The sequence below is a fragment of the Ostrea edulis genome, chromosome 7 (assembly GCF_947568905.1).
Source record: "Ostrea edulis chromosome 7, xbOstEdul1.1, whole genome shotgun sequence".
NCBI lineage: Eukaryota > Metazoa > Mollusca > Bivalvia > Ostreida > Ostreidae > Ostrea > Ostrea edulis.
Genome location: NC_079170.1, coordinates 19,727,187 through 19,754,331, shown reverse-complemented (window position 1 = coordinate 19,754,331; position 27,145 = coordinate 19,727,187). Strand labels below are relative to the sequence as shown.

General features: G+C 34.8%; 1 protein-coding gene across 1 annotated transcript; it reads right to left on the bottom strand.

Annotated features, from left to right (window-relative positions):
• Nucleotides 1–8,069: 8,069 nt before the first annotated feature.
• On the bottom strand, nt 8,070–24,897 carry LOC125655526 (uncharacterized). Its single transcript, XM_048885865.2, has 3 exons — nt 24,796–24,897; nt 22,454–24,083; nt 8,070–11,161 (listed from the first exon to the last, which is right to left on the bottom strand). Exons 2-3 carry the CDS (start codon nt 24,061–24,063, stop codon nt 9,490–9,492), a joined length of 3,282 nt encoding a protein of 1,093 aa, XP_048741822.2. The 5' UTR covers nt 24,064–24,083; nt 24,796–24,897; the 3' UTR covers nt 8,070–9,489.
• Nucleotides 24,898–27,145: the final 2,248 nt, after the last annotated feature.

Genomic DNA, 27,145 nt, shown 5'->3' with positions numbered 1-27,145 from the left:
AGAGTATATTTAAATATACAGTTTGATCCTCGACCTTTGATCATGTGAATTCAAAATCAATAGGGGTAATCCTCTCCTGAAGATGTAACACTGTACCAAGTTTTGTGCATGTCAAGCAATGGGTTCTCAAGATAGAGTGGACAGTATATTCCTATATCCAGTGTGACCCTTGACCTTTGACCATGTGACCTCAAAATCAATAGTGGTCATCTCATAAAGATGTACCAGTTTACCACGTTTAATGTCCTAATGTCTGTCAAGGAAAGGTTTTTCAAGATATTGAGCAGACAGTAGCTTCCTATGATTTTTGACTTGAAAAACTATTCTACTCATAACCAAGCCACATATGAAATATCATGACGATCAAGTGAATTGTTCTCAAGATATTAAGCTGACAATATGTGGTCTACCGACCGACTGACCTACAGGTGCAAAACAATTTGCCCCTCTTCTTTGTTAAGTATGAGCGCACAAACACACAAACAAATGCACATGACCACACAATGTGACATACAACGCAAGTACTAGCATTTGTGATGGTTTGATAAGAAAATAAAAAGTTAAAATTTGTCATAAACAACACTGCCTACACAAATTTAATTTTAATGAATATAATATACTGTACATGAACACCAATTTACCACTTAACATGTTAACTTAATGTTAAAAAAAAATCAGTAGGCCTACTATGGCAAACAAATTTTTTTAAAAAGAGAGGCCAACTACTGTTCTAGCAATACACATGAAAGTAAAATGTATGAAAAAGCTGCAAAATTGGAAATATTACAAAGTACACATCAAATTGAACATGTGTAGTAAGCAAATCTCCTTTGCGACTTCATAGGTCTGAAGCACTTTTCATACATGAAATTGACTCTTTCAAAATGGAGTCATCATTCTTCAAAATATTTAGCACAAACACAGTACTCTTTCTGTCACTGGATTTGGAGTGAATGAGAGAGAGAGAGAGAGAGAGAGAGAGAGAGAGAGAGAGAGAGAGAGATTACATGGGGGTGATTGGAGGGCAGCACGGGGATAACTCTGATATGTTGAAGAGTAGGCGTCTATAGAGGAATACTACGGTTTTGTGGGTAAATCCACACACCAATTCAAAAGACTCGTTGTTTGGTTTGATCAAACCAGAAGAAAAGGAAGAATCTGGAGAAAGAGGATGGAGATTAAATGGGAGAAAGAGAAGGAAAGGGAATAGGTGCTGGAGGAGGAGGAGAGGGAGGAGTAAAGCAAAGTTGGGATTTGGGACTGGGGGCTTGGGAATGGGCTAAAATTGACGATCATTCTTGTCCACTATCATGGCACGTTCAGTCACCTGGCGACGATACAAGCGGCACGAATGGTTGCCGAAGACCAATCGTGCGGCATGAATGGTCGTCGGTGACCAAATGTTCCGTAACAGTGCACATACTGATAAAATACTTTCACATAATATACGTAACTTTAACAGGATATGACTAGTTTGAACCCATTCTAGAGTCAAACCCTTGGGTTAATTGCGAAATTCACATTTTGGTACATCGTTTTCTGCTTTTCCTAAATATGATTTTATACTGTATTGATAGCAAACTTCAAGAAGTCCTGCAATTGATAACGTTTAGACCATAATCACTATGATAATTTTGGTTCCACGCTAGAACTAAAACCCTTACCCCCTGGGATCATGAAATTTATGATTTTGGTAAAGGACTACTTACTCCTTCAAAATATCTATTTAGTTTCAATTTAACATCAATAACATAAAAGAAAATTTATTTAAAGATTTACACATATACATTATATTTACTTTAAACTATATTTTATTCACAAAGTGAATGGGATCGTGCAGCAGGCATAGCCTATTTAAGCCCTCTGCCTATACATTATATATACATGTACCAAGTTTGGTCCCACCCTGGAGTCAGAATCTCTTCCCTGGGGATCATGAAATCTACCGTATTGGAAGAGATATTCCTGCTCTACATATATATGCATTTTGTTTGTCTTACAGGTGTGTGGCTGTAGAGAAAAGTTTTGATAATTGTTCCATTTTTGTCCTGGAGGTGCAGGAGTCTTGAAATTTACAATTATGTCTCCCTTGTCACAAAGATGTTTAATGCATGTATCAAATTTGAAAAGAACTGAAAACGTTGGTTACCAAGAAAAAGTTGAAAATGTTCATTAGATTCAATTTCAAAATAGTTTTAAAATGATCAATGATAAATGCCAATATGTCATCTGCTTTTCCTCGCGTGACCTAAAAGTTGAATTAAACATGTTTGATGTCTCATCAAAATAGAACAAGTCAATCAAAAAACGGTGAACAGGTTTACATAGAATAATACAGCATATTCTAACAAGAGATGTTTGTAAAACACATATGCCCCCATGGTGCAAAATTGAAAATTGAAAATGGTTACACATATACATCATTTAATTGAGAGTAGTAACATCAATTCAAAATATTGAGCAGACAATATCTTCCTATGTCAAGAGTATATTGACCATGTGACCTAAAAATCAATAGGGGTCATCTACGCCTTATGCTGTACCAGTGTACCAAGTTTGGTGTCAATCAAGCAAATAATTCTTAAAATATAGGAAACAATATATTACTATGTCCAGTTCAACTATTGACCTTTGACCTCAAAATCAATAGGGCTCATCTTCTCCTGAAGATGTACCAGTGTGCTAAGTTTGATGTCTGTCAAGCAAAGGGTTCTCTAGATATTGAGTGGCCAGTATATACCTGTCTAGTTTGACCCTTGACCTTTGACCATGTGACCTCAAAATCAATAGGAGTCATCTTCTCCTGAACATATACCAGTGTAATAAGTTTGATGTCTTTCAAGCAAAGAGTTCTCATGATATTGAGCGGACAGTATATTACTATATCCAGTTTGACCCATGACCTTTGACCATGTGACCTCAATATCAATAGGGGTCATCTTCGTCTGAAGACATACTAGTGTAACAAATTTGATGTCTTTCAAGCAAAGGGTCCTCAAGATATTGAGTGGACAGTATATTCCAATGTCCAGTTTGACCCTTGACATTTAAACATGTGACCTCAAAATCAATAGAGGTCATTTTTTTCTGAAGATGTACTTGTGTACCAAGTTTGATGTCTGTCAGGTAAAGGGTTCTCTAAACATTGAATGGTCCGTATATTCCTATGCCCAGTTTGACCCTTGTCCTTTGACCATATGACCTCAAAATCAAGGTGGTCATCTACTCCTTTGGATGTACCAGTGTGCCAAGTTTGATGTCTGTCAAGCAAAGGGTTCTCAAGATATTGAGCGGACATTATATTCCTATGTCCAGAGTAGATTGACCCTTGACCTATGACCTTTTGACCTGAAAATAATAGGGGTCCTCTTCCACTCATAACCAACCCACATATGAAATATCATTATCATCAAGTGAATGGTTCTCAAGATATAGACAACATTTGTTCTACCGACCGACCGACCGACCTACCGAGAGGTGCAAACTAATATGCCCCTCTTCTTTGAAGGGGGCATAAAAATACCAGTTCATTGACAAAATTAAAGGGACTGGTTCACGATTTTTTAACAAAATATTTTCTATTTTTGATGTTAGATATTAAAAGTATAACTCATTTAATGTTGACAACCAAAATTTTGATCTTCTGAATGCAAGAATAAAAGCTATATTTTAGCCTTAAATATGTGTTATGTAAACAAAGAATGTAAACAAACAAATGAAATATTAAATTTGTAATATAAAGCATCTTAATTTTGCATAGTCGCACATTTTAACTTTTAGATGACACATTTTATCCGAAGAATGCTTAAAATGTGAAAATTATAATAAACCTAGATTGATATCCATTTGTTTTGAAAATTTCGTAAACAATAGCATACCGCAATCTTTGCTTACAAAACAAATAATGAACTCTCTAAAATGAGCTTCTGTGATAATGTATAACCTCAATCTTTATGTGAATTTTTTAAAACATATTGGACAGTAGATTTTGATTATTAAAAGTGAAAAATAAAATTTTGGGGAAAATCGTGAATCAGTCCCTTTAATGGAGACATTTTTTTTTAAATGATACCAATATATCCCAAACATCGTGTGTGTTTTGTGCATTGTGAGTGTGTGTACCTGTGTGTGGTGTATGTCTATGTGTGTCTGTCTCTCTTTGTGCATCTGTGTTTGTGTATCTATCTGTGTGTGTTTATCTGTGTCTGTGTGTGTCTATCTGTGTGTGTCTATCTGTGTCTATGTGTGTGTCTGTGTCTGTCTGTCTGTGTTTATCTTGGTTTGTCGGTGTGTCTATCTGTGTCTATTTGTCTGTGTTTATCTATGTCTGTATGTGTGTCTATCTATCTGTGTCTGTCTGTGTGTCTATCTGTGTGTCTATATGTATATGTCTATATATGTCTGTCTGTGTATCTATCTGTGTGTATGTCTGTCTTTGTGTATATCTGTGTGTATGTCTATCTCTCTGTATGTCTGTTTGTGTGTGTCTGTCTCTGTCTGTCTGTATTTGTGTGCCTCTCTGTATGTCTGTGTGTGTCTGTCTGTCTGTGTTTCTGTCTTTGTGTGTCTGTCTGTGTGTCTATCTGTGTGTATGTCTATCTCTCTGTATGTACATGTATGTGTGTGTTTGTCTTTGTGTGCCTGTATCTGTGTGTCTCTCTGTATGTATGTCTGTGTGTGTTTTTGTCTTCTACTCATAACCAACCCAGTCGTTTTCTACTCATAACCAACCCACATATGAAATATCATTATCATCAAGTGAATGGTTCTCAAGATATTGATCGGACAACGTGGTCTACCGATCGACCTACCGACCGACCGTTAGGTGCAAAACAATATGCCCCTCTTTTTTGAAAGGGGGGGGGCATACAAATACCATTTCATAGACAAAATTAATGGAGACATTTTTTTAAATGCCTACCAAAGGATGGACTGAAAATGATACCAATATACCCCAAACATTGTGTGCGTCTTGTGCGTTGTGAGTGTGTGTACCTGTGTGTGGTGTGTATCTATGTATGTGTCTGGCTATGTGTGTCTGTCTCTCTTTGTGCATCTGTGTATCTATCTGTGTGTGTCTATCTGTGTTTGTTTATCTGTGTCTGTCTGTGTTTATCTTGGTCTGTCTGTGTATCTATCTGTGTATGTCTGTGTGTGTCCATCGATCTGTGTCTGTCTGTGTGTATATCTATCTGTGTGTTTATCTGTGTCTGTCTGTGTGTATATCTATCTGTGTGTTTATCTGTGTCTGTCTGTGTGTATATCTATCTGTGTGTTTATCTGTGTCTGTCTGTGTGTATATCTATCTGTGTGTTTATCTGTGTCTGTCTGTGTGTATATCTATCTGTGTGTGTTTATCTGTGTCTGTCTGTGTGTATATCTATCTGTGTGTTTATCTGTGTCTGTCTGTGTGTATATCTATCTGTGTCTGTCTGTGTCTGTCTGTGTGTGTCTGTATCTGTGTGTCTCTCTTTATGTATGTGTGTGTATGTGTTTTTGTCTTTGTGTGTGTATGTATGTGTCTATGTGTGTGTGTCTATCTGTGTGTGTGGTGTGTGTGTCTATCTGTGTGAGTTATGTTTGTGTCCATATGTGTGTGTGTCTATGTGTATGTGGTGTGTGTGTCTGTTGTGTCTATCTGTGGGTGGGTGTCTATCTATGTTTGTGTGTTTGTGTGTGTGGTTAACATATATACATGTATGAAGTATATCAATAAGATCTACCTGTTTGCTGTGCTAAATAAAAGTTGGACATCCATTACAGAATTAATTTGTGAAATAATAGATGGAACAGGAAGATAAGTCTGGAGTTGATTGTCTGAATTTATTGAGATTTTGCAATCTTTTTTTTTTTTTTTCTTTTTTTTTTTTATTTTTTTTTTTACATATTTAGTGATCTTACAGCTTACATTTTGTTTTTTACAAACAAAACCCCCTTCAGTTACTATTTGAACTAGTTTGTTATCATACTGATGTCCTTTCTATGTATTTACTTATTCCTAAGGATTGTTTTAAATTGTTTTAAATGTTATTAGGGTAATTATATCATTACATTAGGCGCTATTTATTAATAATAATAATTATGCATTTTAATTCTAATATTATGAATATTTTATTCACATGTATGTGCACATCGATTTTATATTATCTTTTCTCTCACATTTGTAAAGCGCTTTAGAGAACTAATGTTGATAGGGTGCTGTATAAATCTTTTAATTACAAAATTACAATTACAATCTCTCGCCATTTTCACGGTATTTGTGCAAATTACGTTGCACTTGGAGCAAAAAGTAAAAATCCACATAACACATTTTTGACATGTTGCCTAGAAAGTACAATATGTATGCGAACAAGAACCAAAATTGTTTTGTATAAGCATTCCTATAAAAAAAGTTATGCCACGTCAAATTTTGGAAAAGAACCTGTGTTGCGGACACTAAATTACACCTGTTACAACTAGTAAACTTATGCAAAGACAATGTTCATGGCCAAATTTCTTTTTGGTTTGGACTATGTACCAGAAAGAAGTAAATTAAAAAGAAAATGTTGTGGTTTTCTTTGAAAACAAGAAAAATTTTCATATAAATGTCGTACTAATATTTTTGCCCAATTTGTCTCCAATCCTTTAGGTTTATTTACATATACAAATACTCTTAAGACTTATATGATTATCATGTGAAAAAGACATTGAATATTCCTAAATTCAAATAAACCTATCATAATATTCTATATGTCTTTATTTCATTCTTCTTAAATTTTGAAAATACATAGATATTTTTGTTGCGGACACTACAGGTTATCATACATTACATATCTAATATATTTGTCATTTATTTCAAAATCAATGTTGATAAATGTTTCTTTCTCTACTAATTCACGTGTCATAGGATCAACTCTGGAAAATCAGATATCAAAAGTTGTAGAATGGTGTTTTTTTTTTGAGATGGGAAATACCATATAACATTGTCCATTAAATCTTCCTCATTATATATTGTTATGCAGTTTCAAAAAATATTCATGGTGTCACAGATGTCCATTCTATTAAACATGTTCTAAGGAATGATTTTATAGAGTAAATTTCATAAATTAAAGAATTTACTGAGGACTCTTATTTGTTTTGTCTCAGATTTTATATTGTTGCGGACACTACAAATATACTGAAGTATTTCTGATTGAATCCATATTTGATTTGAATGAAGTAAATTAAAAACCTTAACCTCTAACTTGTTTTCTATGTTAGTGAATGGTATAATAATGAGAAAATAAAAAAGGGGGTGGGGGGCTAGAATGATACTTTTGGAAATAATACCAGGTGCTATATATCAAATATAAAGTATATACAAGTTTGAAGTGTCATCTTTCAAACTAACCAGTTGTTTTTTTAATCAAGTTATCCAACTTTATCATCAAAAGAACAGAATATTAGATTTGTTTTAATATATTCATTTATTTCAGAAATATTGTAATGAAATAAAAGTGAAATGATAATTAATGCTAATGTAGACACTGCAAGTACTGTAGATAAATTTATGAACAACTCTTATTTATTTTTTTCAAATTCAAACAAACTTGAACTTGGAACTAAATATTGATTGCAAAATAATGTTTGCATATAAACAATACTGATTATCAAAAGAATGAAATAACTTGTCATTGGTACTGTTTGGGGATAAAATTGGCTCAGAAAGTATGACGCTAATTTTATCATTAGTTTCCCCAGGAGGAATCTACTTTCTGTATTTCGTGTGAACAGGAATTGTATTCAGATATCCAGCAGTACTTGGGGGGGGGGGGGGGGGGGGGGGGGAGTGTCAACCTCATCTTTCTCCTTGTCCATAACTATGATCTGAAAATTATGTTTGTCACAAATGACATTTCTTTCTCTGCCCTTTTTGGTTTTAATTCTTTTCCTTTTTAAAGTTGTTCTTTTCTTTCCAATTTTTTGTGTTCACCTTTTCTTGCATTTCATATATTGTTCAACCTTTTCTTTCTCTCAAGATTTCTTTCTGTCTGTATTTTTTCATTCATGTAATCTCTTTGTGGCAAGAAATTGGTTTTTTTTTACCTCTCTCTCTCTCTCTCTCTCTCTCTCTCTCTCTCTCTCTCTCTCTCCTTTTCCTTATTTTGGCTTTCTTTAGCTTCACTGGTTTCTTTTTAATTTCACCCTATTTCTTCTATCTTCTCCCTTGATTTCATTAACCTCTCTGGGCTGCTCATCTTAGTGACTCATTAAAATATTTTAGTCTAAGACACTTAAGAAAATTGGAATACATATCATTACTGTTGTGTCCGCAACATAATTAAATTGGAATATATTTAGATTTATCATTAAACAATTAACATCTTGACATATATTTGTTTAATTAGTTTCCACTTCAGTTTGAAATACATGTATGTGAAAATTAACTTGAAATATGTAACTTTAGACTGAAAATTGAAGGATTTTGAATATGTATACACTAGATGTTATGGGTTTAAATTTCGAGTTTGAACATATATTTTCACAATATTTTAATCCATTACATGTTTAAAGTAAATACTTGAATAGTTATAGTTATCGTAAAGATACATCATAATACATTTTCTTGAAAAAATCTATGAAATCAAAAAGCTGTTGCGGACTCTACAGGGTTGCGGACACTACAAAACACAATATATCTGTCAGAAAACTTAGCAATTATGAGCTAGAGTCTGTTTCTTTGGTAGACACATTAGTAACTGTATTGCCTCTTACCAGTAAGAGTATAGAAGTACTAGTCATCAGGCATTCCAAAATATGCACATGTTGCGGACACTACAGAATTTTTGGGACATTTTTATGCCAGTTAGAGAAAAATGCGTAATTTTTTCTAGTTTTGAATAATCCACTCAAACTTTTCTATAATGTTTCATTCAGTATTCAACTCAATTTTCAATGCAAAACAAAAGTTGAAATAATGAATTAACATGTAGTTTTTTTACTTGTAAGTTTAAACATTGGAATTTTATAAAATTGCATAATGTGCAAGCATTTTCACATATTTAAACATTATTTCGCTAATATTTTTTCGATTTACATACAGTAAATTGCATGTAAAAGTGGAATAATTTCTCAATGATTTGGTTTCTATTTCCAAAAGCCTCTTCTATAAATCTTTTTGAACAAAAACTTGAAAATAAAGCCATTTTTGAGCTGCAACAGCACAACACACAAAATATCCCTTTTTTCAGTTGTATATCTTGAATATTCTTTTTTTTGAATAGAACATGGGACTGTTATTTATCATTCGATTTGTTAAAAGTACCATTTGGTCAATATTTGGTCATATTTGTTATGGGTTTAATCATATATCTTGATGTAGAATGCATTATAACATTAGCAAGCATGAATTATCACCAATACTGTGAAAATGGCGTCTGTTTTGTTTTCCATGCATCCTGGTGAAATACGTTTTAACCATTAAGCCCATACAATGAAGTCTCTAACTTGCATGGCTATAAACAGTAGTGTTTATTGTAGATATTTAATTTTCTTCACATTTCCACTAACAAACTCAGCAACAAACAAGTTGTCACTTTTGTCCACACATACACCCCATGGATCCTTCAGATCACAGTTATCTATATAGCGGAGGAACTGTCCATTCTGGTCCAGGATGTGGATACAGTGGTTATTACTGTCTGTTGTCAGGATCTGATTCCGACTGTCTGTTGTGATTCCAATGGGTTGGAATGCTTTGTTTTTGGTAGAGGAATGACCAGTGTATCTAAATCGAGGTTTTCCTGCCTGATTGACCACTACTACTGCACCAACTTTCCAGTCAGCCACACAGATATCCAGGTTTTTGTTTTCACTGATGTATTTAATTGTACCATTTCCTGAATATAGAGGCTTACCCTCATCATCATACTGGATTGTTTGTTTCTCTGTGGAACCTGAGTAACGGACAACTTTGGATTGTGTTTGATCATCACTGAACATGGTAACCAGGAGATCACCAGAGGAGGTGACACAGAGATTGACAGGTATCCAGCCCTGTAGTCTGATCACCTCCTCTGTCTGTCCACTCTTCACTTGATTCACAGTCTTTGTTGTCACATCAGAGTACACTAGATCACCATCACTTGTCACTGCTATATCATCTGGCCATTTCCCTGATTTTGTTTTGATTGTATTAATAACTGTACCTTGAACATTAAAGCATTTCATATCACTGACTGCTGCACTTGTCCAGAATTCTTCTTCACTCAGACAGGTAACTCTGAGGAGTTTTTCATACCCAGTATTTATTGCAGTGACAAGCTCTGGTTCGTCCATCAGTTCTTTGGGTGAGGTTTCTGCTTTCTTCAGTGTGTAGCCATTTTCATCTGTCGTAAATGATAATGGTATCAAAGATCCCAGTGACTTATAAAGCTGTTCACTGTCTATCGTGTTGGGAATAAATGTAGGTAGTGAGACTCGGACTTTGGGAGGAAGTTTTCTGAATTCTCTGTTTTTGGATCTGTATTCCATGGTCACAGGCACTTCATTGGATTCCTCCATTTCCTTCAGAGTAATCAGTGATTGCTCAATAAGGGACTGTATCTGCTTAATTTCATCCAAATGTTTCTTCAGAATTTCCAGGTGTTTGATTTTCATCTCTTCTATTTCATTTTTCATTTTGTTGATGACATTGTCAATTTCTTTGTGCCATTCCTCTCCATGTTTTGTAACTACTGTTGTGAATTTCACATATTCTCCATCCAACTTGGTTATTTGAGTTTCTAAATCGGTGGCTATTTCTTCATATGTTGGAGAAATAATGTTTTCTATCTCCTCTAAATCTTTTGTAATGTCTGCTTTTCTTTTGTTGTAGATTTCAGAAAGAATTGAAAATGTATGACTCTTGCGTTTATCTGTAGATATAGTAGTACACAAGGAACAGACAGACATGTCACATTCCTTGCAATGAAATTGACATTTTTCAGTTTGATGTGTACTACAATTTGGATAGATCAAGGTAGATTTTCGATTTTGGAATGGAACCACTTTGTGTTTGTTGTAGTCATCAGCAACGTGTTTTCCTATACAGGCAATGCATAGATTGACGTGGCAGAAATCACAGTACATCTGTACTATAGCTGTCTCACAAAGGTCACATCGGACGACATCTTGGGCACTGTGGCGGGGGTCCATGGCTACTCTATATATTCTACAATTTAAGAATATAAAATTTATTGATTCTATTACAACCATTCTGATAAATAAGTATACTAGCGCGCTAGTTAACATGATTAGAGTTATATTTAGACCGGCTACATTAAAAATATTTAAACACATTATAAATCATAATACACCACCAAATCATCCATACTATGTCACACAGGGCATCCTCAGTAAATGTTTCAAATTATTCAGTAAACTATTTGCTTTTCTTTTTCCCCGATAATAAGATTTGATGTCATGTTTTCAATTCTAATTATTCTAGTTTAAAAGGGGGATGGGGCCTAGGCCTTCCTCTAAATCTGCCACTGTTTAATCAACTGTGATCCAATTTTTCAATTATATTGTGCTATTACTACCCCCATTACTGATATGTCGAAAATAATAAGTCAATTAAAAACGTAAAACAAGACTACTATTTATTGAATTTTTCTTTATTATTACCATTTCCAAAAGACAGAGCGATATACACCCATTGTCGATGGAGTAGATACAATGTATATATACGCTCCTCACGATAAAGCTGATCAGCAGATACCAACTTTCGTTTTACTTATTACGAATTTACTTCTAAATATCAATTAATCAGATTCATGGATAAAAAACAACATGTTGATGATGATCTATTCTTCCAATAATCATAACGTTACCTGTAGCATTACACTTCTCTATCCGAGTCTATAGCGCAGCAAGTTCCTTATTGGTATGGTGTCACATGACAACAGCCTAGTGTGTCAGTCTGACATTAGAGTTATTTTTTCCTGATTTTTGGTGGATCTAAGAGGGGTGGTGGATGTTAAAATAGCTTGTGAACACTTCTCCTCCTATATGGCTTATAGGATATATTCGAAACTTTGTACAATGCTTCATTACCATTTGTAGATGTGCATACTGTCGGGACAGGGAGATCCAATTATTGTCCTAAACGTTATAGCTTGTGAAAACTTCCCCTACATGTGTATAAGGCTTATTGGATGGATTTGAAATTTGTACGATACTTCAATGCCATTTACAGATGTGCATATTGCAGCAGCAGGGACAGGAGGATCCAATTGTTGTCCTTAAACTTATGGTGGGTCTGAGGGGTGGCGGGTGTAAAATATATAGTTTGTGAACACTTCTCCAATATATGTGGCTTATTGGAAATAATGTCTATGTTCCTGCTCACGCTTTTTCCTCCGTACTATGCAGCACATTAAGGGGAGGAGGTTTCATTTCGAGCAATTTGGGAGCTAGGTAGACATTTGTTTTTCATAACAAGAATACCACCAACGGTACATAATACGCCCGTGAAAAGCTAATATAAGGTATTTATACTTACACCATAATTTGTAGAACTTGCATTCAAGTATCAGCAATCATCGGAGTGTGACATGCTTTATTTGCATTGAAAGACAAGACCAATCATGTACTAGCTATGTAATATTTTCACTTAGCATAAGATGTATGTGTACCAAGTTTAATGGTCCTTGTCCAAATGAATCAGTATGCATCCTGCTACTATGACCTTTGACCTTAAGAAACAATAGGCATCCTCTACTTGGCATAAAGTGTATGTGTACAAAGTTTGACGGTTCTAGCCCCAACACTTCAGTTTTTATACTGCCTACAAGGTTTTCCTACTAAGTGATACTGTGACCTTGACCTTTAAAAAGTAATAGGCATCTTCCTCTCATCATGGTGATCAAATGTACCAAGTTTTAATATCCTGGAGCTTACAGTTTGGTTTGCATCCTGCTTACAAGGTTTTCTAACTAGGTGATACTGCGACCTTGACCTTTGACCTATAACATTGAAAAAAAAATTAGGCATCTTCCTCTCATCATGATGATCAAATATACCAAGTTATAATATCCTGGGGCTTACAGTTCGGTTTGTATCCTGCCCACAAGGTTTTCCTAATAAGTGATACTTCGACCTTGAAATTTGACCTTGAAAAACAATAGGCATTTTCCTCTCATCATGGTGATCAAATGTACCAACTTGTAAAGTCCTAGGGCTTATGGTTCAGTCTGTATCCTGCCCACAAGGTCCGGACGGACAGACAGACGGACGACACCATACCATAATACTGAATTTCTAGTTCAAAACAGCACGAGTAGCTCGCAGAAGCAAAGCTAGGGGCGGATCCAGGAATTGCTGTTCGGAAGGCGCAACTTTATGAGGCAGGGGGTTGGAGGGCCACCTTGAGTCCTGGTGGGGGATCTGGAGGCGAAGCCCCCGGAATTAGCTCTTGGATTTCACAGAGCTTGAAATATGTTTTCTATGTATTGTGAGTTTTACTATTTTCTGTCATTTTCAATACGGCAAAATTTTAAAAATAAAATGACGCAAATCTTAAGGGTTTATGAAAAAATGAAAGTTCTCCCAATATAAGTAATTCATTAAATAATTTTGTCATTTATTTCTCCGAGAGTGGAAGATAGTATTGCTTCATTTATCGTTTACACTTTTCTAAACAATTAAGAGATCACGATTTACCATAAATTTGAAAATTTTAGGGGGGGCTGCACATCTCCTTAAATCCGCCACTGAAAGCGATATCTGTTTCTCACTGGAAATTCACATGCAGTGGTGAAATGGTGCATTTCAAAATTTGAAGCTCTTTCACCGGCACCGGTGGCGTCTCCATATGGTTGAAAAATTTTTCGAAAGGGACATTAAACAACACAAATTAATTATGGGACCTTATATCTGAATTACAACCATAGCCTCAAATTTGGAGGCACATACCACTGTTTAGTACGATTAAGTTATCTCCTCGAATCATAATAACCTTGAATTTGGTCAAATGACCTTGACGATATATTGCATTCTATGTGGCATGAAAACAACATCTGCCTATAGTATGGACTTTCCATAGCCAGACAGTGGTGACGATGTTGAAATATACATGTCACACGGGACATATAATTTGGAGTTTAACGTTTGGGCCAAAGGACCCCCCCCCCGCGCGATTTGTCAGAGAGTGACTTCGGTGAGTTACAATAAAATAGACTAGTCATATCAAAAACTGACTTCTAACTTCCTGTGGGTTGTATTTGTGTTTAGCATAACGACATGCAGCTGCTACTTGCAGCAGTCTCCGATAAATCGTATTTTGCAGCTAATACAATGCTGGTGATTCGCGTGAAATTACAATTCTCTAGTGTTGATTGCATTTAATAACATTGTTTAATACACTGATCGTGATAACATAGCTTTCTATATGAATTTATCATGCATTTCTTTTTAATCAGTCACACAGGGTTTCATTAACAACAAGAGGCCCATGGGCCATATCGCTCATCTACACACGCAAAACAAACTATCACCGGGTAGCCTGAGCCTTGTAGCCGTGGTTTCACAAACCTGAATTAAAACTACATGAAGATGCCTGTACATATATATTAATCTGGAAAACTGTGGTCTTGTGGTTCTTGCCAAGAAGTTAAGAAAACAAACAATTTTATACGTTCCTATTATGAACCTATATTCCTATACATATACTTTCCTTTTGTTCCAGGGGTCCTAATTTAGAAAAACTCAAATCATTACATACATTATATAAGAAAGCTTTTATTACCATTAACGCCTGGCTTTCTGATACAGAATGTAGCATAAACGTTAGATTTCCCTTCGGTAGAGGGTTTTGGCCTACATTTAGACAACTTTGAATCTTCCTTTTTTTAAGGATGACTTGTACCATGAAATTTTTTAATAGGAAATTGGCTAGTGGTTCTTCTGAAAAGTTTACAGATGATATTCACTCAAACACACAACAGACTTTGATCTGAATAGCTCACTAATGTTTCAAGGTCACGTAGCTCACTGAAGGGTCAAGGTCAGGTACCCAACAAATATTTCAATACATCCTGTACATCTGCATGTCGTAAAATTACAGAAATAAGATACTGTACAATATTATACTAAAACCCACATAACGTACTGGTCAAGCAATAAGGCAAGTTTAAAACAATAACACATATCCCATCAAAAACTAATCTGCATCCACATATATTCCACAAAAACTAATCTATATCCACTTCATTCACACATAACGGATGAACTACTCAGTGTGTAATTTGTTTGTTATACGTGTATTTTGGAGCCAAACATCTTAACAAAAATATTGTCATGTCATGCAACAAACATTTTATTCAATATAAAGCGAGCAGTGCTCTTTTCTGTCGAAATGAAATGTGATATTGACAGTGAGAAATCTATGTACATGTTAACTGATAATGGTGTTTTTATCAGAATTAATATGTTTCTTAAAATCTGTATGTTATTTTAAAAACATGCATGCATATTCAATAACAAGATGGATCCCCCCCCCGAATTGCACAATATCCCGATTAATTCAGTATGGACTATGTATGATATTTATAGTCTACTTATCTGTTCTCCAGTAAAACTCAGAATTTCAAAGGTGAAGGTAGATTATATCTACATCCATGTCATAAAAGAAAAATGTCCAACGCAGTTTCAAATAATTTGTCTCTGATATTTACAAATCTTTTAATGTACAAAACATCAAAAGCGACATGTTCATCTAATCTAGTTAGGATGCTAACTCTTGAGAATTATTTCTCTTTCAAAAACCATAAAACACAGCTCTGCATGCACAAACTTTCTTCTATCAAATACGTATTCTGGAAAGATACATCTATGGTACAAATATAAACTTTCTCCAAGTGCATGAAAAATATCCATCTTCAGTCAAAATACTCAAAATGGCTGCGAAATGTCATGTTTATAATGTTATCATTTTAATCAACAGAGCTGCACCCGGGTTTCCAAAATACTGCATTGTATGGATTTAAATTGAACATTCTGCGTAAACATTATTTTGAATACCCATCATCAAGAATACAAAATATATAATGGTCGAACTAAATTCAATCTTTTGCAGAAATAGCAGAAGACGTACACTCATTGGTTATCTGATATGCTGAAAACATTGTGTGCTCAAAGTAAATGTCACTTTTTCTAAGTAAATTCTGTTTTCACTGAATATGGTAAAAAATGAATCGGTAAATTATGTTGATCATGGCACATATTAATGTGTTCTAGTGGGTTAAAATGGGGTGCTTAAAAAGATACTCATTAATTAGGGAGAAGGCTCATAAAGGTTACGCCTGCTACCCAATCTCAAAAGTTCATTGATTCAGAATATTAATTATAAATATTGTTTAAATTAAACATTAAATAAAACTGGGACCTGGGTTCTTAATTATAAATCTTTAATAAAAATATTAACACAATCTAAGAAACAGGAACTATTGTCTACAATATCATCTGAGTCTTTTGTTTCAGCAAGTAATGTTGATGCACATATGAATTTTACGTCATTGATCTAGCACTACATGAATATCATGGATCTATTCAATACAATACAGAGTCAGAACTGACTGGCAACTATCACATTCAAATGTATCACAAACTAAAAATTTCAATATGTAAATGACTTCAAATGTCTAAAAAGAAATATCACCTAAGAACACAAGATGAATACAAAGGTATTTAAACAAACAAAAGTACAGTATATGCATATACTAGTCCCATTGATGGGCCATTATGCGTTTCTTTGTGTACTAGCAAACTTCTCCATTGTACGATTGACTGACTGTTGAACATGGAGGAAGACGTGGCGTCCCAGCGATGTACACGTCGGCCTGTGATCAAACGTGTCTTTTTAGAGGCTAAAACATCAAAGACTAAAACAGCTGAGACAGGACAAAATTAAGATCTAATGTCATCTGTTTCTACGGAAACCATTATAAGTACAATTTGGATCTAATCTGTCAAATTTCCACAGATGGAAGTTTCTTCCAGGTAACTTATTTGGGTGAACACCATTGGTCTTCTCTACTGTGTTTGCGCATTAACCACCCGACATTTCTTAAGGAGGAATGCTAAACCAGAGAAATTTGATATGGATGAAAACTGGAGGATATGTACAACAATATTTTAGAAATTGAAAACTTTCACATATACTTTATTAAGTCAAAAAATGTAGTTTTAGTAGAAAGTATCCGGAAAAAAAAAAAAAAAAAAACTCCTGCTGAACTCGAACTTCATTCATGAATATATACATGTAAATACATGTATTCAGAAAAATCGCATGCATACATTGCAGGACTATAGCAAATGTGTGTTTTAACGTTTCTGTAACATGACATAATGATTACTTTCAGGCTTGAGTGTAATTTATTTATAGATATTTTCATTTGTTAGATTTGGCCCAATGGATATATACTGAATTGAAAATAGACATACCGCTGTACGTAGAAATTTCAAATTCAAATGTATTTCATAAGATGCTAGTATTCATAAATCAGTAAAATTCATGTTAAGATTTTATTTGATATAATACAATGTCAATATACTATAATGCATTAGTAGGATATACAAAAGGCAAGAGGATAAATATTTTCTTTTTTCATTATTAGTATCAATATCTATATGATCACGAAAAAAAAATTATATAATTGATATCCGGATTCATATACCGATTTAGATATCAATAAAAACAACGCTGCATAGTTTGGGGAGGGAGTTCTAATGAGTCTGATGAAATTAAAAGAAGGAACTCCATATTTGCATTCAAACTAGATGTACTTCAAAATGAATTCATTTCTGCTCTGACTGAAAGCATTTTTCTAAATTTTCGGTAACGAATCTTGCATACAAAATAATAAATAGGGGAATACATAAATTCGAGCTCCTTCGGAATTTAATGAAATGCAGATATGCACCTTTCTTTCAACACGAATTGAACTTGTGTAAATGTTGTTTCAGGCACGTATACAGAGGGTTGGGGTGGGCAGGGAGTCTGGTGTGCTCTCCCCACTTTTCTAACAATTTACTTTTTCCGTTATTCTAACATACAAAGTCAGTATTTTCTACATGCACTGTTTAAACTAATATATATATTTTTTAAATTTGTAATGAATACAATTATAAGCATCAACTCCTGTAAGTTTCCAATATATTGTCAATCACAAATTTTTAAATAGCTGGAAACTTTTAATGCTTGTAAGCTTTCATTTATATCAGTGATCAATTTTCTTTCCTTCCGTGAAATGATGTATTGTACATTGATGTAGGACGCTCTCTCTCTCTCTCTCTCTCTCTCTCTCTGTGTGTGTGTGTGTGTGTGTCCTGTTCAATCAATGAATATGGACATACAGATACCGTAAATAATTATGTGGTTCCCAAAGAGACAATAAAACTATATTTTCGTTTATACATTTCCTTTTATATGTCCCTTTGTGTATCAACTGTTTATCATGGATTGCAAATGTGATACCTGTATTTTTCACACAGATGTATATTTCCAATCATTATTCCCTTATTTGTATATCCATGTTTGTATATGATCATCGATAAATTTTGAATTGTGCACGCAATATATCCAACCAGATGCTCAGTGTATATGATTAGATTCTCGATTTCTATAAACTGCAAAACCTCGACCAGACAAGCATTTAATACAGGACATTTTTTTAACTCTGATATGTCCCCTGAATGAAGACACCCTGTTTGGCACTGGTGAAGTGTATCGCAGTCTGTATAATGCAATGACAACGTGTTGTAAAGTTCTAACGAGATACAATTGGAGTTTTTCATTTTGTTTAGTGGATTTATCAGAATAAAGAGAATCTAATATTTTCGGTAAGTGCACGTCTCCGACACCTGTTCATTAGACGTCCGTATTTGATACGGGTTGTTTGTTGTTGGTTTGTTGTTTTTTTTTTGGCGAATATGCCATGTGCATTACATATAATGCATATCGCATGCACCTGTATTTTGCAAGAATTGGTATAAATAATAGATTGTATGCTCTTTGCTTATTCCATTCTATCAGTATGTAATTGGCAAATGATTTCTCCGCATTTATTTCATAAGAAACTGAAAATACTTGCATGCACTTGCAATTGCAAGAAAATATTTGGGGGGGAGGCATGTTTGTTTAAATTATCTAAACTTTCAGAATGTTGCATTGGTATACAATAAATATTTTGTAATTTTGAGGAAAGAATAATGTTTCAAAATGTGATTTTATTGGTTTCTCATTGCCTTTATATCACTATCGGAGATGTGCACTGCACTGGTCGTGTCCACCTAGAAAAATCAATCAGGTGTGACAATCACATTTGGATTATATACAGGTAGAGTAAATTAGACTACCTGAGAGAAATATGGCAGATAAGATGAGAAATGTGTACGTATTTATTAATTCATGTCAGCTTTAATTGCGAAATTCACATTTTGGTAGGTGGTTTTCTGCTTTTCCTAAATATGTTTTTATGCTGTATTGATAGCAAACTTCAAGAAGTCTTTCATATGATAACTTTTAGACAATAATCACTATGATAATTTTGGTTCCACTCTAGAACCAAAACCCTTATCCCCTGGGATCATGAAATTTATCATTTTTGTAAAGGACTACCTACTCCTTCAAAATATCTATTTAGCTCCAATTTAGCATCAATAGCATTAAAGAAGATTTATTTACACAATACACTATATATACCAAGTTTGGTCCAGCCCTGGAGTCAGATCCTCTACCCTGGGGATCATAAAATGTACAGTATTGGTAGAGATATTCCTCCTCTTCATCAATATGCATTTAGTTTGTCTTACAGATGTGTGGTTGTAGAGAAGATTTTTGAGAATTGTTCATTTTTTGTCCTGGAGGTGTAGGGGTTCCGAAATTTACAATTATATCCTCCTTGTCACAAAGATGTAAAAATACATGTACAATAGGTTCAATTTCAAAATAGTTTCAAAATGATCAATGCTTAAACGTCATCTGAGTTTACTCGTGACCTAAAAGTTGAAATAAACATGTTAGATATCTCATCAAAATAGAATAAGTCAATCAAAAAAAATCAAAAACAAACAAACAAACAAAATCAAAAAACAGTGAACAGGTACACATGGAATAATACAACATTTTCTAAAAATCTTGGGAGAAATTTCACAATACCATTTCATAGACAAAATTATAATGGAGACATTGTTTTTAAAATGTCTACCAAAGGATGGACCGAGGATGATACCATTATACCCGAACATCGTGTGATTGTGTTGCGTGTCTATCTGTGTGTGTTGTGTTTGTCTGTGTCTATATGTGTGTGTTGTGTTTGTGTCTATCTTTGTATGTGTCTATCTCTGTGTGTGTCTATCTGTGTGTGTCTATCTTTGTACGTGTCTATCTCTCTGTGTGTGTTGTGTTTGTCTCTATCTGTGTGTTGTGTTTGTGTCTATCTGTATGTTTGTGTCTATCTTTGTATCTCTGTCTATCTGTGTGTGTTGTGTTTGTCTGTGTGTTTGTGTCAAACTGTGTGTGTTGTGTTTGTGTCTGTCTCTGTGTGTGTGTGTCTATCTTTGTGTGTTGTGTTTGGGTCTGTCTGTGTGTGTGTGTGTGTCTATCTGTGTGTGTTGTGTTTGGGTCTGTCTGTGTGTGTGTGTCTATCTGTGTGTGTTGTGTTTGGGTCTGTCTGTGTGTGTGTGTCTATGTGTGTGTGTTGTGTTTGGGTTTGTTTGTGTGTGTGTGTCTATCTGTGTGTGTTGTGTTTGGGTCTGTCTGTGTGTGTGTGTCTATCTGTGTGTGTTGTGTTTGGGTCTGTCTGTGTGTGTGTGTGTTTATCTGTGTGTGTTGTGTTTGGGTCTGTCTGTGTGTGTGTGTGTGTGTGTGTGTGTGTCTATCTGTGTGAATGTTACGTTAGTCTGTTTTTGTCTGTGTACGTGTCTATCTCTGTGTGTTGTGTTTGTGTCTATCTATGTATGTGTGTATATCTTTCTGTGTGTGCTGTGTTTGGGTATGTATGTATGTGTGTGTGTGTGTATGTGTCTGTATGTGCTGTACTTGTGTCTGTCTATGTTGTGTTTGTGTATATTTGTGTATGTTGTGTTTGTGTCTGTGTGTTTGTGTCTATCTGTATGTGTTGTGTTTGTGTGTTGCGTGTCTATCTCTGTGTGTGTTTGTGTGTCTGTCTATGTGTTTTGTGTTTGTGTGTCTATCCCTGTGTGTTGTGTTTGGGTCTGTCTGTGTTGTGCTTGTGTCTATCTGTGTGAGTTGTGTTTGTGTCTGTATTTGTGTTGTGTGTGTGTGTCTGTCTGTGTGTGTGTCTGTATGTGTGTGTGTTGTGTTTGTATCTGTGTGTGTTGTGTTTGTCTATCTGTGTTTGTCTATCTGTGTTTGTTGTGTTTGGGTCTGTCTGTGTATGTTTCTATCTCTGTGTGTTGTGTTTGTGTCTGTCTGTGTGTGTGTCTATCTGTTTGTGTTGTGTTTGTCTCTATCTGTGTGTTGTGTTTGTGTATGTTTGTGTTTATGTGTGTCTAATCTATCTGTGTGTCTTGTACCTATCTGTGTGTGTATCTATCTGTGGGTGGGTGTCTATCTATGTGTGTTTGTGTCTATCTTTATGTGTGTCTATCTGTGTGTGCGTCTATCTATGTGTGTGTGTGTCTATCTATCTGTGTGTGCGTCTATCTGTTTGTGTGTGTTGTGTTTGTATCTGTCTGTGTGTTTGTGTCTATCTCTGTGTGTGTTCATCTATCTGTGGGTTGGTGTCAATCTGTGTGTGTGTTTGTGTGTGTGGTTAACATATATACATGTATGAAGTATATCAATAAGATCTGCTACCTGTTTGCTGTGCTAAATGAAAGTTGGAGATCCATTACAGAATTAATTAGTGAAATAAAAGATGGAACAGGAAGTTAAGTCTGGAGTTGATTTTCTGAATTTATTGAGATTTCGCAATCTTTTTTTTTTTTTTTTTTACCATATTTAGTGATCTTACATTACAGCTTATTTTTTTTTTATTTTTTACAAAGTGAATCAAAAACCCCTTCAGTTACTATTTGAACTAGTTTGTTATCATACTTATGTCCTTTCTATGTATTTGATTATTCCTAAGGGTTTTAAATTGTTTTATATGTTATTAGGGTAATTATATCATTACATTAGGTGCTATATTTATAATAATAATTATGCATTTTAATTCGGATGCTATGAATATTTTATTCACATGAATGTGCACATCAATTCCATATTATCTTTTGTCTCACATGTGTACAGCGTTTTAGATAACTAACGCTGATAGGGCGCTGTATAAATCTTTTAATTACAATTACAATTTCTGTTTCATTTTCCATGCATCTTGTTGAAATAAGTTTTATCCATTAAGCCCATACGTTGAATTCTCTAACTTGCATGGCTATAAACAATAATGTTTATTGTAGATATTTAATTTTCTTCACATTTCCACTATAATACTCAGCAACAAACAAGTTGTCACTTTTGTCCACACATAAACCGTATGGGTCCTTCAGATCACAGTTATCTATATAGCGGAGGAACTGTCCATTCTGGTCCAGGATGTGGATACAGTGGTTATCACTGTCTGCTGTCAGGATCTGACTCTGACTGTCTGTTGTGATTCCAATGGGTTGGAATGCTTTGTTTTTGGTAGTAGAAGAATGACCAGTATATCTAAATCGGAGTTTACCAGCCTGGTTGACCACCACTACTGCAAAAACTTCTGCGTCAGCCACACAGATATCCAGGTTTCTGTTCTCACTGATGTATTTAGTAGAATAATTCCCTGAATATAGAGGCTTACCCTCATCATCATACTGTATTGTTTGTTTCTCTGTGGAACCTGAGTAGCGGACAACTTTGGATTGTGTTTGATTATCACTGAACATGATAACCAGGAGATCACCAGAGAAGGTGACACATAGTTCGCTGGGTCTCCAGCCCTGTAGTCTGATCATCTCCTCTGTCTGTCCACTCTTCACTTGATTCACAGTCTTTGTTGTCCCATCAGAGTACACTAGATCACCATCACTTGTCACTGCTATATCACGTGGCATTATCCCTGATTTTGTTTTGATTGTATTGATAACTGTACCTTGAACATTAAAGCATTTCATATCACTGAGTAATGCACTTATCCAGAATTCTTCTTCACTCAGACAGGTAACATTGCGAAGGTTTTGATACCCAGTATTTATTGTAGTGACAAGCTCTGGTTCGTCCATCAGTTCTTTGGGTGAGGTTTCTGCTTTCTTCAGTGTGTAGCCATTTTCATCTGTCGTAAATGATAATGGTATCAAAGATCCCAGTGACTTGTAAAGCTGTTCATGGTCTATCGGACTAAATGTAGGCAGTGAGACTCGGACTTTAGGAGGAAGTTTTCTGAATTCTTTGTTTTTGGATCTGTATTCCATGGTCACAGACACTTCATTGGATTCCTCCATTTCCTTCAGAGTAATCAGGGATTGCTCAATAAGGGACTGTATCTGCTTAATTTCATCCAAATGTTTCTTCAGAATTTCCAGGTGTTTGATTTTCATCTCTTCTATTTCGTTTTTCATTTTGTTGATGACATTGTCGATTTCTTTGTGCCATTCCTCTCCATGTTTTGTAATTATTGTTGTGAATTTCACATATTCTCCATCCAACTTGGTTATTTGAGTTTCTAAATCAGTGGCCATTTCCTCATATGTTGGAGAAATAATGTTTTCTACCTCCTCTGAATCTTTTGTAATGTCTGCTTTTCTTTCGTTGTAGATTTCAGAAAGAATTAAAAATGTATGACCCTTGTGTTTATCTGCAGCACACAATGAACAGACAAACTTGTCACATTCCTTGCAATGCAATTTACATTTTTCAGTTTGATGTGTATTACATTTTGGATAGATCAAGGTAGATTTTCGTTTTTGGAATGGGACCACTATGTGTTTTTGATAGTCATCAGCAACGTGTTTTCCTATACAGGCAATACATAGGTTAACATGGCAGAAATCACAGTACATCTGCACTATAGCTGTCTCACAAAGGTCACATCGGACGACATCTTGGGCACTGTGACGGGGGTCCATGGTCACTTAATTTAAGTATTCTACAATTTAAGAATATAAAATTTATTAATTCTATTTCAACCATTTTGATAGATAGGTATACTAGTGGGATAGTTAACATGATTAGAGTTATATTTAGACCGGCTACATTGAAATATTTAAACACATTATAAATCATATACACCACCAAATCATCCATACTATGTCACACAGGGCCTACTCAGTAAATGTTTCAAACAATTTAATAAACTGATATTTCCTTTTCTTATTCCCGATAATAAACTTTGATGTGATGTTTTCAATTCTAATTATTCTAGTTAAAAAGGGGGATGGGGCCCAGGCCTTCCTCTAAAGCTGCCACTGTTTAATCAACTGATCATATTTTTCAATTATATTGTGCTATTTCCGCCCCTCTCCTACCCCCATTACTGATGTCGAAAATAATAAGTCAATTAACGTAAAACAAGACTATTTGATTAATTATAAAGTTACTATTTATTGATTTTTTTTCTTTATTATTACCATTTCCAAATTTAGACAGAGCGATATGCACCCATTGTCAATGGAGTAGGCCTAGATATACAGATATAATATATAATGTAAATACGCTCCTCACGATAAAGCTGGTCCGCAGATACCAATTTTCGTTTTACTTATATTACGAATTTACCTCTAAATATTAATTAATCAGATTCATGGATAAAAAAAGGACATTTTGACGATGATCTACTCTTCCAATAATCATAACGTTACCTGTAGCATTACACTTTTCTATCCGAGTTTTGCGTCGCAAGTTTTCTTGATTGGTATGTCACATGACAACGGCCTAGAGAACGAATGGAGGTGTCAGTCTGAAATTTAGAGTTATTTCTCTTGTCTTATATTCAGTGTAGACATCCCATGATTATTTTCTTAAGAGGGGTGGAGGATGTTAAAATAGCTTGTGAACACTTCTCCTAAATGGCTCATCGGATAGATTCGATATTTTGTACAATGTTTTATTTGGGCGCTTCATTTGCATACTGTCGGGACAGGGGGATCCAATCATTTTCCTAAAAGTTATAGTGGATCTAAGGGGGTGGAGGATGTAAAATAGCTTGTGAAAACTTCTCCTACATGTGTATATGGCTTATCGGATAGATTTGAAATTTGTACAATACTTCAATGTCATTTACAGATGTGCATATTGCAGGGACAGGCGGATCCAATTGTTGTCCTTAAAGGACACATCGCATGTTTTTAAACTTTTTAATTTTTTCAGCAAAATTAATTCATTTCATGCCTAAAACTACTTTAAATGTGTTTTAAATGAAACAGTTTGCGTAGTTTTCGAGTTTGAAAGCGATGAAATTCAAATCTTGCGATATGCATATTTTCTTCGATATTTTACGCGCCATTATCTGTGACGTCATATGCGACCTCGCGAGAGAAGATTTGAAAACAGTTGATAGTCATTTCATAAAGAGATTAGATTTAATTGACAAACAAACAAACAATTATCACATCAACAGCTTGTAAATAACACTGCGTTAGGGTGTTTTGTGCCGTTTAAGGGTGTACTTGCTGTCAGTAGAGAGGATTTGGACTGTGTTTTTATCAATTTTCGAAGGAAGGTATGAGGGACAAGACGTGAATATTTTTTGTCGGCACAACGCCTTTGCCATAAAAACCCCCAGTAGAATTTGTCCCTGTACTTTTTCTAACAAGCACTTGGACAAATACGTAAATAAATATAAAGTGGTTCTATCGAAGCTACGCACTGTTACATATAGGTCTACGGCATATGCTTTCCGTTCTGCTCTCGAATTCAATACACACTCGCACCAACTGACCTTCACCTTGTAACAACATAGGCAGAACTTTGCTAGCAGTGTCTACCAACTGGTAGTTTTAAAAAAGAAATTTAAAGATAAAAGATAATTGAACTTTCAGTTATAAATAATAAAATATAATATTTCCCGACTTTGAATTGAATTATAATGCTTTCATTTTTTTTTTTAAGGAACGCGTACGTGTTTACAACAACAGCACGCTGCGCTCCCACTTCCTACGTAACAACGTGTTGATAACAAAAAATAATGATTAGGCCTAATAAAATTGCTTTAATAAAATAATTTAAAAGTATTGTGATTTTCACAATAAGTTTGATCATTATTATTATTATTTCTTTTTCGAAATGCACCTGTGACAGTAGGCCTTGTTGTCAATGATACATAATCGTATCATAATTTAGGCCTATCTACATGTAACTTCTCCAAAAATAAATTTAATAATAATTGCACTGTTTATTCTAGAAAAGCAACAACGCTAAATACAGTTGTTTACATAAATGGCATTACCAAATTGTGTTTAGACAGGGATCCGATGTAAACATTATTTACTCGCTACATTTGGGTCGCTATTTGTATGCACTGGTGGCTAAAAGATATAAGACTCAGGAAATTTGTCAACATCGAAATAAATGTTATCCATGGTAAATAAATTAGGCCCCTAAAACCCGAGTTTTTAAAAATATCTAACTAAGTTGATCGACGAAGGTCGGATATGACGTCACTGTACCACGTGACTACCTATCTAATTAACTAGGCTTTTTGAAATCGGGGCTTAGATTTAAGTCCGTATTGTGGCTAATTATCGCAATACTTCAGCGAACGAACTATTACAATTAATTTCTATAAGCATAAGGAAGACAAAATGCATATAATTCTGTATACTTTGAAAACACGAGATGTGTCCTTTAAAGTTATGGTGGATCTGAGGAGTGGAGGTAATATTCACGAGATTCGTCGAGGCTGGATATTTGGACTGACGCCTCTTCGGAATAGGTGTCAGTCCAAATATCCAGCCCCGAGGAATCTCGCTGAGATTAGAGTGGAGGGTGTAAAATATAGTTTGTGAACACTTCTCCTATATGTGGCTTATTGGAAATAATGTCTATGTTCCTGCTCACGCTTTTTCCTCCGTACTATGCAGCACATTAAGTTGAGGAGGTTTCATTTCGAGCACTTCCAATTTGGACATTTGTTTTTCATAAAACAATTTCTAGTTCAAATAGCACGATCAAGTCGCTCGCAGCTTCAAAGCCAGGAATTGCTGCATGTTC